Source organism: Anguilla anguilla, chromosome 3, assembly GCF_013347855.1.
Source record: "Anguilla anguilla isolate fAngAng1 chromosome 3, fAngAng1.pri, whole genome shotgun sequence".
NCBI classification, from domain to species: Eukaryota; Metazoa; Chordata; class Actinopteri; order Anguilliformes; family Anguillidae; genus Anguilla; species Anguilla anguilla.
In genome coordinates this window covers 14,486,781-14,502,605 of record NC_049203.1, presented here as the reverse complement: position 1 = coordinate 14,502,605, position 15,825 = coordinate 14,486,781, and the positions used below count along the sequence as shown (strand labels likewise).

At 40.4% G+C, this 15,825-nt stretch overlaps 1 protein-coding gene across 1 annotated transcript; it reads left to right on the top strand.

The window, feature by feature from the left end:
- The first annotated feature begins 2,480 nt into the window (after positions 1–2,480).
- LOC118223947 (melanin-concentrating hormone receptor 1) lies at positions 2,481–14,067 on the top strand. The gene is made up of 2 exons (XM_035411055.1): positions 2,481–3,184; positions 12,733–14,067. The coding sequence occupies exons 1-2, from the start codon at positions 2,778–2,780 to the stop codon at positions 13,379–13,381; spliced, it is 1,056 nt and encodes a 351-aa protein (XP_035266946.1). The 5' UTR covers positions 2,481–2,777; the 3' UTR covers positions 13,382–14,067.
- Positions 14,068–15,825: the final 1,758 nt, after the last annotated feature.

The window sequence follows — 15,825 nt, the reverse complement described above, 5'->3', positions numbered from 1 at the left end:
CATCAATCAAACACATTAATGCAATATGTCCCATATATATATATATATATATATAGAGAGAGAGAGAGACAGAGAGAGAGAGAGGGAGAGAAAGAGAGAGAGAGAGAGAGAGAGAGAGAGAGAGAGACCCTGCCAGTGTCTCACCAAGGGAGATTTTCCTTGCCACACAACGCTCCTCAAAAACATTATTTTTTTTTATTTTGTGATGTGAGGTTTTCAAAAAATGAGTCTCTGGTTATACAGGACCTGATTCCCCAGGGTGCTGTGCATAATGAGTCAGCATCAGCCACGGGGGCACCTGGTTCACCTTCTCACATTTAACATTTCAAGACAATACACGCTCAGTAAGCTCACAGATTAGCAAAAGCAGAATTCATTTAGTGAATTCTGATCCAGCGCTTTTTTAGTTCCACCTGTGCCGCTGGACTGTCCTATACCACTGCCCCGCATTTTGGAGGGGTGAGTTCTGTGCCTGCTCTGAGAGATGCGCTTCCAGATGCCTTTTAGCTTCAAGAGCTTCAAGGACTTTGTCCTGCGTTCAGAAATCCCATCAGATCCCTGAATAGACCATTAATCTTTATTTGTGGAAGTGATGCAAAGAGCTGGCCATCACAAGACCCGAGCCACTCTGTCACCCTTTTCTTCTGAAGGATGTTTGTGCTCATTGAGCTGACTGGCATCCCACCAGTTTCCATTCCATTTATTGGCAATGTTTTCATTCTCTTTTTGGCAAGGGGGTCATTATATTATTAAGTGGATGACCTGTTAAAATAGATTATATGATCTCCAAGAAACTAGGGATGGTGCTGAATACAAATATGATATTTGGCAACACTCGAATAATGCGTTCTCTTTGAATGTTTTCTTCTCCAGAATTTGGCCGATATTTATTCAGATTCTGATATTTTCTTCCTGCCTCTTTAATGCCATTCGCACAGAAGTTTCTCAATTAGACACACACCTGCAGAGAGACAGCGAGTGACACTTTCCCTTAACATTAGACAGGGCAGAGCGACACTTTGAGGCTTTGGAGACTTTAGAATTAAAATTACTCCAACACTATAAATGCTATATCATTCTCCTTCCATGACTTTCTTAAATATTTGGGCTTAAAATAACTGCATTTTTAAAATTAGAAAAAAAAAATCGACTCAGTAAAGAAATAGAGGCAATCGATCCCATTTTCTTCACAAAACCCTCATGTCGTGGTCTACGCCGGGACGTTGTTCAACCATTGAATGACCGGTGCTTTGATACTAATTTCCCAATAAAGCCCTAATTTTAGACATAATCACACAAATCCATTCACTACAATTGTGATGAAGTTGATAAAGCCTTTATGGTGAGGATGAACAATTGTGGATGCCGTAGTTACAGAAATTACAGGCTTAGAACTCCACGGAGATAACGCCACTGACATATTTTCCGGTTTTGACTGAAACTGAGACTTTGAAATAAATTGAATAGAATAGCTACAGGACAACTGCATGAAATATAACCGATTTGTGCGCGTGCAATCCCAGCAAAGCTATGCTTCCTTTGTGGAATTGATAAGAGGAGAGTGACGGTGCATAGGCTGTGTAAAAGCGCACTCCCGGGAGAAGAGAGGGTGAAATGTGCTGAATGACCGAAGAAATTACTTATTAAAAATATCGCACTTCGCATTTCTTTAACTACTTTTCAATTTTGTGTTTTGTCATGCACATTTTTGCGCTTTTATACGCTACGTCACTGTTCTCTGAACAGTAAGCACACAGTGCTCCCCTAATATTAGAATGATCACAATTTATTTACCCTAAACATTATCTAAATGACCTTGTTACTCATGTATCGAGTTGGAGACACTTCATATAACTTAAAGAATATATAAATAACATACTTACTTGTAATTCTGAATTGATACAATTGTGATTTATTTTCAGGCTATGGCATGATTATTAAAATGATCTAGGAACCACTAAATAACCCTTATCTGTTATTATTTGAATTATTTGATTTAGTAACAATCAAGGGGACCACCTCCGATGTATAAACTTTAAAATGAAAATGTATTAATTTGGTGTGTGCTGTAGATTCAGTAAACCTAGCTCATAGTTTTTCCTGTCCATGCACAATTTCTTGCCTCGCCTTTGTCAAAAGACTTCCAATTTTAAATGAAATATTGGTGTAGTAATGTGACCTGTATATAACGTAAGTCTATAGATCATAAAACAGGGTAGGCCAATAGACAGCTGTTTTGAGGAGTCTGTTGTCCATACCTCTACTACTTACAGTTGATACATAACCTCTCAGTCTATCAGAGATATTAAAGCAATTGAATTTTCTGTCGGTCCAATATTTGTTTACCTCAGTAATCACGAGTAACCCTGTGCTCCAAGAAAGCACGTCTGCAGTCATCCAGGAAGGGAGGAGACTCTCTGCTTAGGGTCTGCTCAGCCAGCATCTGAGGCGGTTCTTGAGTCACGCGGCAAATTCGCAAGGCATATGCGGCTTTATTGCTTTTTGGTGCGCGCGGATCAAAGTTAACTCCTCAGGAGGCATTCACGGCATCTGACCCTACACTGCAAGGAGCCGCAATCCCTGAACGTCTTCGGCTTTGTACCTGAGTGGCCGAATCTGTCCGGGGCTTTCAAAGAGTTGTGTGCTCAGATTATTTACATAATCGCCAAGGATATGATCCGTGTTTATTCTGGCAGCTGCCCGCCGAATTTAACATAATATAGGCTATACATAATTTGTTAAACAATAACTTGGAACTTTTGCTTGAAGAAGTGAAGATGAACAGCACAGCGGACTTCGTCTGCAAGTACGAAGAACTTGGCGACTCGAACAGAACCTCGTGTACGAACATAAGTGAATCGCCTTACAGTGTTATCGATGTGGCGTCTTTTATGCACGTTTTCCCGTCCGTGTACGGTATTCTATGCACCATAGGTGTAATTGCCAACGGTTTAGTGATTTACGCTGTGGCGACTTGTAAGAAAAAAATGGTGTCGGACATCTACGTGCTGAATTTGGCAATCGCCGATATGCTCTTCTTGTTGGTGATGCCTTTTACAATCCACCAACTGGTCAGGGACCAACAGTGGGTGTTTGGGAACTTAATGTGCAAGGCGGTGATGGTTGTAGATGTCAGCAATCAGTTCACAACCGTGGGAATTGTAACTGTTTTATGTATAGACAGGTAAGGACTCTCTCTCTCTCTCTCTCTCTCTCTCTCTCTCTCTCTCTCTCTCTTTCTCTTTCTCTCTCTCAGACACACACACACAGTAACTTGGGCATGTCATGTAATGTTGGAAGTGTGATGACAGACTTTTGTTGCCAAATGCTTGAGGTTTTGCCTAACCCTAAAACACTCGTTTTCAACTGATCTCTTACTCCGAAACTTACCCTGATGTATAGCCTAATTTGTTTTCGAAGTCTCGACAGAATATCGAGAAGGAATAGAGCACTATTTGTTTTAACCAATATAGCCGTGGCTGTATTCAGCCCGTGAAGTAAGTTCCAGCATGTGTGCGTTGTTTACCCTTAGTTTATGTTTAATTCTCCCGACGCCATCCCCGTTTTGGTGTTTGACCTGAGTTTGTGTTTGATTCTTCTGACGCTATTCCAATTTCTTAACGTCCTTAAAAGGCATGCAGATTAACAATAAGTTTAGCTCACGCTGTACACAGCAAAATGTTTTTTTAATGTAGCAAACAGGGTACACATCCATACGTATTTTATTGTCCTTATCAAATATAGTTGACAGTGTGTTTGTGTGCGGGTGTGCGCGCGTGTGTGGAAACCCTGAGCCAATCACCCCCTCACCTGTTCACAATTCAGACATACAGGATTATTATCAGTGATTGTGAATGGTTTTGTGGTGAAATTCCTAAATCATCCGATTAAAAACTAATGACAACTAAGTACTCAGACTAATATTGTGACAGTAGGCCTACGTCCTACTCACAGAAATCTGACGTAAATGGTGGTGGCATTTGGTGTAATTATAAAATTGCATGGAGGGCAACACAGGCCTGCGTCAACATAATTTAGATACTTGTTGTGCTGTTTCATTTATGAGTTTGATATATTAAATTATCTGATGCTGCCTGGTGGAACAGCCAACCCTAAAATCTGTAGTTATAATCAGCAGGTGGGATTCTGATTTAATGAATGCTCTTTGTCAGGGTAAACAAACCCCAACACAAGACTACATTTGTACAATTAATGAGTCCTCCGTTGTAATATTAGCTCAAACAAACACAAGAAAACTAGACAAGGCCAGTAATCACTTTGCTGTAACCAAGGTTCTGTTCCCGACAATGATTTTTATCCCTAATGAAGTGATAATGAATCAGCTGGAAAAGTGGGGGGCTTTCTTCATTAAAACAAGCTCATTAAAACACGAGGGAAAACCTTCTGAGAGAGCAGTAAGACACAGGCTATCAACGGAATGTGTTCAGTCTCACTTGCACCTATGGAACTACCCTGTTTGACCCAGGGGCTGGTCAGACAACCCTTAATTAGCATGTATTGTTATGATTGTGGCACTGGTTACTAATGTTATTAACATAGTGCATATGACTGCTGATTTGATATAATTTATGAAATGATGCACGTGGAACACCTCCTGAGTGATAAAATCATATTGTATATTATGACAATTGGGGGGGGGGGGGACTTTTATGTTATTTAAGTTATAAAATAATGTAAAATTTTGTACTAATGTATCCTTATAAATTATTATGTATCCTTATAAAGACTTGCCCTACTGACCTACACAGTGCAATGGACCTTTTATATACAGTGTATATGAGCCCTGCAGGGCTTGCGTACACTAGTAAAGTGAAATGTGCTCTGTGAGCATTGATATAAGACTGGACGTTGCACTGTGAAGCTACCTTTTCACCAGCTGTGGTTTCTCTGATAGACATGATGACCCACTATGGACATAAAGGCTTCCTTCTTACCCTCTTAAATGTAATATTTAACATTTAACTGGACCTCTGTCTCTATTTTTGTTTTGAAACAGATAATTTCATTTTGAGGCAATTTATGTTGTCAATGTTATGTTGTCAAGTTATCTGGCTGTTTTATTCATATATTTTTTTTACCCAAGAGTAACCCAAGTTGACATTTTTCATTCAGTAAAATGTATGGTGCATTTCTCACTAGGGTTGAGGCAAATGTGTAAATTCATGAATGACTGATCCAATTACCATATTTGTAAAGCTAATTTATGGTGGTTTCTACAGCCTGTGTATCATATTGTGAGAGTGCTCTGAGAGCAACTTGCTGAAATGTCACTTTTAAATGAGCCATTTCATTAGAGCACATGGACATGTCAGTGTTAAGTCACAGCGGAGGCAGTGTGCGCTGCATAATATACACATGGCTGAATGAGGACAAGGTTTCGTAGTCTAGCCCTAACCTCGAATCGAGCGTCACTCGAAACTTCATCAGTCTGAGGAGGCAGATTAGCACACTCTCCCAAGATGCACCTGGCCAGCCGTTGTTTCTTTTCTCTCCGAAGGCCGTTGGCTGAGCTGAGCAGTGCTAGGACTGCATCAAAGCAGTCACTCTTACAGGCCGAAGCAGGGAATGCCCTGATATCAGAACCCTCCCTCCCTAGCCAATTATACAGCCTATTATAACCGGGTCTCTGGGGCTATCAACCTCAGGTAGCACTGAGAATGTATTTTACATGTGGAAGTTTATTTTTGAATGCATTCATTTACCTGCTGGACATGCAATACAGTCATAAATAGAGGGGTAGTATTCTGTAATTAGTAAGCATCCTGCTTGCATTTTTTAAATGAATTTCTTGTTTGACATTTATTTGAAGTTGATGCTGAAATAATTAGATATTAGAAACTTTTTTACTCAATACATTGTATATTAAATACTACTGCTTTTTTGCTTAACTTTTTTTATTTTATTTTATTTTTTAGATATTTTTAATATTGCTACCTCCCTTCATAAATCTCATCATTTTAAATCAAAGCAACAGGAAATTTCAATTTTTAGCATTCGCTGGGAAATCAATTAATGTTTAATGAATAAAAGAAAATGTTGCTCAATATATCCTCATATCACCCATGACTTTTTCTGAGACTAAAAGTTATTAAAATAAGATCATCTCACGATTTGACTCATTGAGTCTGGAAAGACTTGCTGAATGTAATCTGAAAATGTATTAATATACGTTAACATCCTTTGAGATGTTCTGCAATATTCATATTATTTTAGAAGCTTATTTACCAGATGGCTGGCAGAACAGAATTACGATGAGGAAACCGGGCTTGTAACTTTATGGTTTTGGTTGGATTCCCAGCAGGGGCACTGCCATTATGCTTTATACCTTGGTACCACACATTAATTACTTCTGTAAATACACAACCATATAAATGGGGTGTATGTAAAAAGGAATGTAAACTGTAAGTGTACTTCTCTCTGGGAAAGTGTAGAAAGAAGACCTTTTTCTGAGTAATGATGCCAGCATAAATATAAAGTGAGCATAGCTCAGGAGGTAAGAGCGGTTGTCTGGCAGTCAGAGGGTTGCCGGTTTGATCCCCCGCCCTGGGTGTGTTGAAGTGTCCCTGAGCAAGACACCCAACCCCTAATTGCTCCCAACGAGCTGATTGGTACCTTGCATGGCAGCCTTTCACCATTGGTGTGTGAATGAGAGGCATCAATTGTAAAGCGCTTTGGATAAAAGCGCTATATAAATGCAGTCCACTTACCAGTACCATTTACCATATGTTTAAACATAATAAACATAATGTGATCATATTCACAAGTATTATTCAGGACGAAATGTGATTAAAAAATAAAAAATAAAATTAGGTGGTGATAAAACTATGTCATTACTCAGTACTAGGGTGTGTGTGCGTGCCTGCGTGTGTGTGTGTGTATTGGTGTATTTGCAGGTGCAAAAGTTATATCACTTAAAACTTTTGTGTGACTGTGTTCGGTGCTACTGTTTGAAAATATCTTTATCATTCCGGAGTCACATGTCAGCATTTTTTGAAGCCACCGTCAGACTTGTTTTATCCAAGGCACATCCCTGGGGATGCTTATGCTTACACATGTGTAAACATGGATGCGTAAATCCTATTTTCACCAGACCAGCATCAAAAAGGACTACTGGTAATACAGCAATTAAGATACCAGACCACATCTGTAATTTTAGACGGATGCAATATTGCCGTGTCAGTCATTTTCATTTAATATGCCTGTAATGTTTCTGAAGCTGGAAGAAGCAGTACTTCAGTAAACCCAGACACCAGACACAGTCTATTAATTCAAATCTTGAGTAAATTGACATGTCTGGTTTTGAGCAAACATACAGACACCCGGAGTCCTATGAAGAAGGGAAGAAAAGAGCACAGGTTCAAGCGCTCTCGTAAATTTGTTGGGGGGAATCTGACCTCACTTACATTTCTTCTACCATCATCTGGGGAGGAAAAAAGAGAGAAATAAAAATGATATCCGTGAACTAACTGAACGCGCAGTTGAGGCGGCCCATATTTTTGGCAGCTTTGGATAACTTTAATATCCAGATTCAATCGCAAAGATCACATCAAATGCAATATTTGAACTGCACCTGAGTAGAGGGAAGGAACCATTGGAGATGTCAAAGCTCCTGTAGGGGAGATTGCAGAATGCCAAAAACCCAGCAAACGAATGCACAAGCCATTTAAATTTTAAACGTTGCCCCGCTAAACTAAATGTAGTGATTGTATCTGTCTCATTCTTACGTGTACTGGTTTTATCACCGCATAAATTGTGGTCCTCATATCTAATATGTTCTGGGGTTTTTTTTAGAACTCAATACTTCCTCGTCTGACTCTTACTAGCCCGATGTAATATTAAAGACAAAAATAATCCACTGCCAGGAATGTATTTTTATTGAATACCCAGTGTTTAAATGATCGCAGTACCCTTTGAATGTATTCTAAACTCTGTACTGGGTGTACCTGTATATTTTAATGCACATGTATATATAATCTGCAAATTCTTGATGCGATAGGATTAACACTGACTACTAAAAAGAAATGTAAAGTAATAATAATAATAATAATAATGTTTTGCACATTAAAGAGTTAAAACCTCTAATATTTCCAAGAGATAAAAAAAAGTTGAAGAAAATGTGACTTTTTCATGAAACAAAAAGGAATATAAGTCATCTGGTTCAAGAGATGGTTGTGTAGATAACAATAGAAAAAAAGAGTCAGAAAAAAGCTGAGGCTCTCTTCTGTGCATGTATAACAGATACTTCATTGCTGGGGCATAGATAAGGATTGTAATCCAAAAACCGACCATTATTAAAAGAGCTCTTATTCTGGCAGAATCTGGGACATTGTCCTTAAGGGTAGTTTCTGCTGAAAGATTTTTACTATGTGGGTTATCTGCCCAGAAAGTTTTTATTTTGATCTGATGAATACCCTGCATTTTAGAAATTATAAATGTTAACTTTTTTCTCTGTAACCTAGCCTGGGGGATGGGCAGACTTTGGGCACTGGCCGGCAAACAGTTTTTGTTTCCTACAAAAGTGTCCAGAACATTCGCAACATGTGCTTTTCTGGATTTTATTGATGTCCTTTTTGCATTGTTTTGAAGTCACAAGGAACATAGCAGCAACAGCCTTAGAACTCAGTTAAAATATTCAGCTATTCAGTTAAAACATTATTTCAGTTTTACAGGGTAATTTCTGTTCAGCTTATTTGGAAAAGTTAGCAATGTTCAATGAATCTGCCATTTCAGTACTTCCATTAACATTGTTTTAAAAATGTTTTCAATATGCTATTAATAATGCTATTATTAATTAGATCTATTATTGTGAATGATTATTATATTGATAAATAATTGTTTATTATTATCATAATTGTTCATGTTAATTCATTGGCTGGTGTCTCATTATTGGAAATTCTTGCTCAGCCTTTGGGGTAGATAACTCAGAAGGACAGAGCCATAATATCGCCAACACCACTACATGTATTAAATATAACTTTTCTGCCCAAAATGGAAGTTTTGCCTTCAATCCCATGGGATCCATGTGTAAAGCATTACACAAATTATACCACTTAGATCATCACACAGTAATATTTTTTTCAGCAATGAAATATCACTTTGTTTCCTGAAATACCTGTGGGACACATAGAAAGCATGAATCTTACTGACTGAACATGGCAGTGGCTGAATCGTTAGCTGCTCCTTTTTTGGGTCCAGATTTCTCACTTGGTTTTCCTTAGGGTCAGAGAACAGCACTTCTTAATAGAAACCAGTTTGTCTTCTCAGCCAACAAATGGCAACAGTATTATTTTGGTCATTACGTATTACGGCATTATGTTTACCATTGCATTCCCTGGGGGCAGAGCGCAGGAGTACGCATCATTATGTTAAGAGAAGTCACGACACCCACATAAATAACTGCACTGTGCTGAGTCTGTAGCGGTTCGACTGAGCTCCTGCGCTAACGTTTCTGCAAATTTCCCTTAACAAACTGTTAAAGAGCGCATAAAGAACAGCCAGTACCATGTAGCGCAGTTTAGCTTTATCTGCAGCTGCTCCTGCTCACAAAAATGGCCACAGTTTAAGGACATGAATGCAGTTGCTAAGCGCAAGTGCAAGGACGGAACAATAAAGGCTGGTAATTGTTGTGTCCACGTCAGTACAAGTACAGCGCAGATGCAGTGGAACTATCAAGGGCAAAGTTGCTTTGAAACTGCCAGAAGTTCAGTTTATTAAAATGGTTTGTGGAAATCGTTTGCCTTGAACTAGCTCTGAACCCTCATAATTCTATGGTGACAGGAACACGGTGATTGAACCGATGCACCAGTGAATGTCTGCGGTATCGTGTGTGTGTGTGTGTGTGTGGGTGTGTGTGTGTGTGTGTGTGTGTGTGTGTGTGTGTGTGTGGGTGGGTGGGTGGGTGTGTGTGTGTGTGTGTGTGTGTGCATGTGTATGTGTATGTGTGTGTGTGTGTGTGTGTGGGTGGGTGGGTGGGTGTGTGTGCATGCATGTGTGCATGCATGTGTGTGTGTGTGTGTGTGCATGTTTGCGTCTGTGGGTGTGTGAAATAGGTGTGCAAAAGAGGTAAAAAATAGAAGGAGAACCTCAGCAATATGGAGCAAACAACATTTACCTGCCCTTGGCTCTCTGGCTATAATGAAGGACTGTACTTTCTTCCCCTGGTGTCTGCACTTCAACCTCATTTTCATTGTTTTATTTTATTTGGAGTACAGAGCCAAAACAACTAAAATTGTGTCACTGTCCAAATACATATGTACTGCATTGTATATTCACCAGGGAAGAATATACAGTGAAGTGCGTATGTATTACTACCCTTTTATATGTCAACATTGCATTGTTGTCATTTATAACTTTTAGAACTGGCACTGCAATTGCAGTAACAGAAGCTCAGTTTTGGTTTATTAAAGGAGCAAAATATTATCATTACTAAGGGCTATGTGCGAAAATTCTGTATCACCTAGAATACATTCAGCGTGAACCTCTTAATTACAGCAAAGTGGTATGTGCCACAGTTGTAGTCATTTCCCCCAGCTAAGTTTAGGTTTTCTTCTATGATTTTGAAGAATTTGATTCAGGAGAGCACGGTATGACTCGTGCAGAATCAGTCTTTCTACTGAAATTCCAGGAAGAGAGTCTTTGAAGAGAAAAACATGTATCTTTCTATGCTAACCAATCTCAGCCTCAGAGGTTTCCTTGTTACCTCTGTAATTACAATAATTGGAACTTTGAGATAAGTAGGATTCTTTTTTTTTCTTTGACAAAAGAATGTTGCTTTGATTGCACCTGCATTTAATGTGGTCAATTTTCCTTGTTGTCTTGGCAACTTTGACAAAAAATCTCTTCTCTTTGATTGCTGCTATCTTTCAGTTGTTTTGTTTACACCTGCATTTGATATGGACTCTCTATCTCTAAAGGTTTCAGAGAAGCCTACGGTGCTCCTAAGTGCAATAACAAACACTGTTTCAACATGTTTATGCACAAGCACTGCTATGCAATAGAAATGGATTATTAAATAAGCACAAGAAGAAAAAATCCAGTCGGTGGAGTGGATCTGTCATGTCTGCTTGTGCAGCCAGACATGCTCAGATTTAAAAAATAATAATAATTTTAAAAAAGCATCTAGAAGAGACTTATTTTTACTTGTCCCAAATAACCTTAACAGCAGTATGTGATCAATTTATTCAGTCATAATAACTCACTATTATTACAGATTGAAGAGGAGGTCATGAATTACAGGCTAATCCGATAATGGCTAATTGTGGATATGTTAGTGTTTATTGTGGGTTTGTGTTTTAGTTTAATGGCTTTGACCTTTTTGCATCAGGTCGTCTGTGGAATTTGGATGCTGGTTTACAGGGGTGTACAGATATTTGGATGCTGGTTTACAGGGGTACACAGATATTTGGATGCTGGTTTACAGGGGTGTACAGACATTTGGATGCTGGTTTACAAGGGTACACAGATATTTGGATGCTGGCTTAGAGGGGAACTCAGACATTCATTGCTCTCCTGCTCACCAGTTGGCAGGAGAGTCTTGCATTGCGGATGTTTGTTAAGTGGGAACATGCTTTAAGTAGCGACAGCCTTAATTGAATCTGTCCTGTTTTCTAGCAGAACACGAATTTGCCGTTTCAAAGAGCTCATTGCTGCCCTGCCAAGTAAGCAAATTAGAGCTTGCAGAGTGTATTTTCAATTCAGGTTTGAAAATCAACTTTGTTCTTAATGTGGTGCCTGAATGTTCTCCAAACAGAATTCAAGCAGTCCAATGGTCATTTAAGACAGTACACAAACTGAAGTACCCTTTCTCACTCCTAAATCAGCTTTATGTCCCCCATAACAAATTAGAAAATGCATCTGGAAGTTAATTGTGCATTGATATGTACAGAGCTCACCTCCAAGCCTAATATTTAGTCTTGCAAATCAGTATGCTGACGGACGGTATACATTGCACTTTGTTTCATTGTGGTGATGAAATAATGAAATATTTTCATTTATGCCTAAAGGGTTTTGAAAGTACATGAAATTTTCACTTGTCACAGTTTCAGATTTCAGTAAATAACCTTCCATGTTCTGAGCCACTTGAGAATGACAATAAATGAATAAAGCAAGATATAATTTATGTACTGTTTAATTCAAGGAAATTGGAAGAAACTTTTTACCCCAGAGCATAGGTTTCTTATCCTGAAACCATTAAATCTGTCCCTCTCCAGGGCTCTGTTAGATGACCTTATGTTCAGATTGACCTTTGAGACCAGTGTTTATATTATTGGATTTACCCTGAGTAACCAGTAAAGGGAGAAAATAAATCCTCTCTGTATGTTGACATGACGTCAGCTACTAGACACTTTCTTCTGTCTGTCTAGTCTAGACATCTCTCTGTGACTTCATTTTCAGACCCTATTTCTAGAGTGTCTTGAAACAAAGGTTATCGTCTTTGGTGTTGGTCTTCTGCAATTTGATTTGTTCTACCAGGTTTTAGCTAGCATTATGTTTTAGGGCAGTGTCTGAGTTGTCTGGAAACATTGCCAATATTTGTCCTTACTAATCCGAGGGCAGTTTCTGCTCACATGCTTATGTCTGTCTGTCCTACTGTTGACTGACCTGACGTCAGTCTTCATGAAAGTGGAATTGCTCACACTCTCTTCTGTCCAACCTGCTAACTGATCTGAAGTCAGCTTACTCACAAGCTTTCCTCTGTTCCCGCCACCACAGGTACGTCGCCATCGTCCACCCGACCTCAGAAAGGAGGACCATCCGGTGGACCATGGTGATCAACGGCATGGTGTGGGTGACCAGCTTCCTGCTGACGGTGCCGGTGATGCTGTACACGCACACGGTGCGGAAGAAGCAGGTGGAGATGTGCATCGTGGACCTGCCTCACGGGCCCAAAGACATGTACTGGTACACGCTCTACCAGTCCACCATTGGCTTCATCATCCCCCTGGTCATCATCAGCACGTTCTACTCCCTCACCCTCTACCACATCTTCCGCTCCATGCGGAGGGTCAAACGCAGGCAGTCCGTCTGGGCCAAGCGCGCCACCAAGACGGTGGTGATGGTCATCGCCATCTTCCTGGTGTGCTGGTCGCCTTACCACGTGATCCAGGTGATCAACCTGAGCATCCAGTCTCCCACCAACTCCTTCATCTACGCCTACAACGTCAGCATCTGCCTGAGCTACTCGCACAGCTGCATCAATCCGCTCATGCTGCTCATCTTCGCGCAGAATTACCGCGAGCGCATCTGCCGGGGGAGGGACATGCGGGGAGGCAAGCAGAGCTCATCCAAGGGCACCACGGTGAAGGCCGACCAGAGCTCGGCGGTCACCGCGGAGACCAGCTACCGCTGTACGCTGGTCTAGCCATCCGCCGCTGTGCCGCCAGCCAGTCATAACCCTTACTCTCTCGCAGTCTGCCAAAACAGGACCCTTACTCCATCGTAGTCAGCCATAACAGGATTATTACTCCATTACAACCAAAACAGGATCCTCACTCACAGTCAGGAAAAACAAGACTCTTACAATCTCACAATCAACTAAAACAGGACCCGGTCACCCTCACAGCCAGCCAAAAAGTACCCTTCTCATCAGCTGAAACAGTCCCCTTACCCCATCAACACCACCCAAAACAGTCCCCTTACCCCATCAACACCACCCAAAACAGGACCCTTACCACTAGCTGAAGCATTGAGTGCACACCCAGCCAAAACAGCAGAGTAGGATGTGATCCATTGTGGTGGTGTTTTGTTGTTAGCTATATATGTCCATTATTCATTATCCCAAAAGCCATGTATGTCCTTACCTCCTTTTTGCCAGCCAAAGGAGTTCTCTTACCGCTACCGTAAGTGGAATCTGTAACCTTTCCCCCAACTGAAAATATTGCTTCTGTCTAAACAAAGCAGTAACATTGATCCCTTAATTCCCACCTGAAGTGTTTCCTTACCATCATTATGGCAGCTTAAAGGATGTCCTCTCTGATATGATATGATACATCTACAGCAGTGGTTCTCAACTCGGGCCAGAAAGGGCCGGTGTGGGTGCAGGCTTTTGTTCCAACCAAGCAGTTACACACCTGATTCTACTAATCAAGGTCCTTAGTAAAGACTCCAAAGGTTGATTAGTAGAATCAGGTGTGTAACTGCTCGGTTGGAACAAAAGCCTGCACCCATACCGGCCCTTTCTGGTCCGAGTTGAGAACCACTGATCTACAGTCTGCCAGACCCCCCTGCCTTCCCCCCTCCCTCCCCTCCCTCCAGAATCTGCTCTTGCTAGTGTGCAGGGGAAGCAAACCCCAACCCTACTGTTTAATGTGGGTTTTTAGAAAGATTTCTTGGTTAGGGATTCACATGGATGTTGAAGCCACAGAGCTCACATTCACAACAGGTAAAACAATCACTGCCTCTTCTCCAATGCCTCAAGGGGGTGGTAGAGCCAAATATTGTACCATGTGACTTGGGTTTCCTAATACATCTCTCAAAGGCAGAACTTCTCAACATCAGTCTGACTGTACTGTATACATTTGATACAATTACATACACACACACACACACACCTACAGGCACGCACACACACTCACACACATATATATAGTGCCATGAATTAGTATTCGCCCCCTCCCTGATTTCCTATTATTAGCTGTTATTGCACATTTGTCACACTGAATGGTTTCATCTTTAGACAAAATGTAATATTACACACAGGGAAACTGAGTAAACACAAAACACATTTTCAAATTTATATTTCATTTATTTACAAATCACGACTATACAAGCTTACTTGGAACCATGAGAAAGTCAAAATAACATTTTGTTTCCCCCTGGACCCCATCTGTGTAAGTTATCAAACACCCATATCACCCATGTGAAAAAGTAATTGCCCCCTTAGGTACTCAATCCATCAATTAACTAAATTTAATTGAGATGATAAAATAATTTGTTGAAATATATCAGTCTAGAAAGGGTTGCAAAGCCATTTTTAAGGCTCTGGGACTCCAACGAACCAAAGTGACAGTCATTATTGCCAGATGGAGAGCACTTGGAACAGTGGTGAATCTTCCCAGGAGTTGCTTGCGTAAATTTCTACAAGGCCACAGCGACAATTTACAAAGATCTCAGAAGAACATCCAAACGACTTTCTGGTCTCAGCTTAGGACAGTGTTCATGGCTCCACAATATGAAAGACACTGGGCAAAAATGGGATCCGTGGGACAGTAGCAAGTTGGAAACCACTGCTAACTAAGAGGAACATCAATGCTCATCTCACATTTGCAAAAAAAAGCACCTGGATGATACCCATAATGTTCCATGGACAGATGTGACAAAAGTGTAACCTTTTGGATTAAACCAGTCCTGTTATGTCTGGCATAAAGCAAGTACAGCATTTCACAGTAAGAACACCATACCAACAGACAAACATGGTGATGGTAGTGTGATGATGTGGGGAGGCTTTGCTCCCTTGGGACCTGGATGACTTGCCATTATTGAAGGAACCATGAATTCTGCTCTGTACCGGAAATTTCTTTAAGAGAATGTTTGGTCATTTGTCCATGAGCTGCAGCTGAAGCATAATTGGGTTATGCAGAAAGACTAATATCCAAAACACAAAAGCAAGTTCACATCGCAATGGATGAAAAGAAACAAAATTAAATTTTTGCAGTGGCCTAGGCAATGTCCAAACTTGAACCCATTAGAGATGCTGTGGCAGGATTTGAAATGAGCAGTTCATGCTTGAAAATGTACCAATTTGTCTTCAAGGAAGTATTTAGAAGAACAGTTCCGCAAAGAGTGGGCTAAAATTCCTCCACAGCG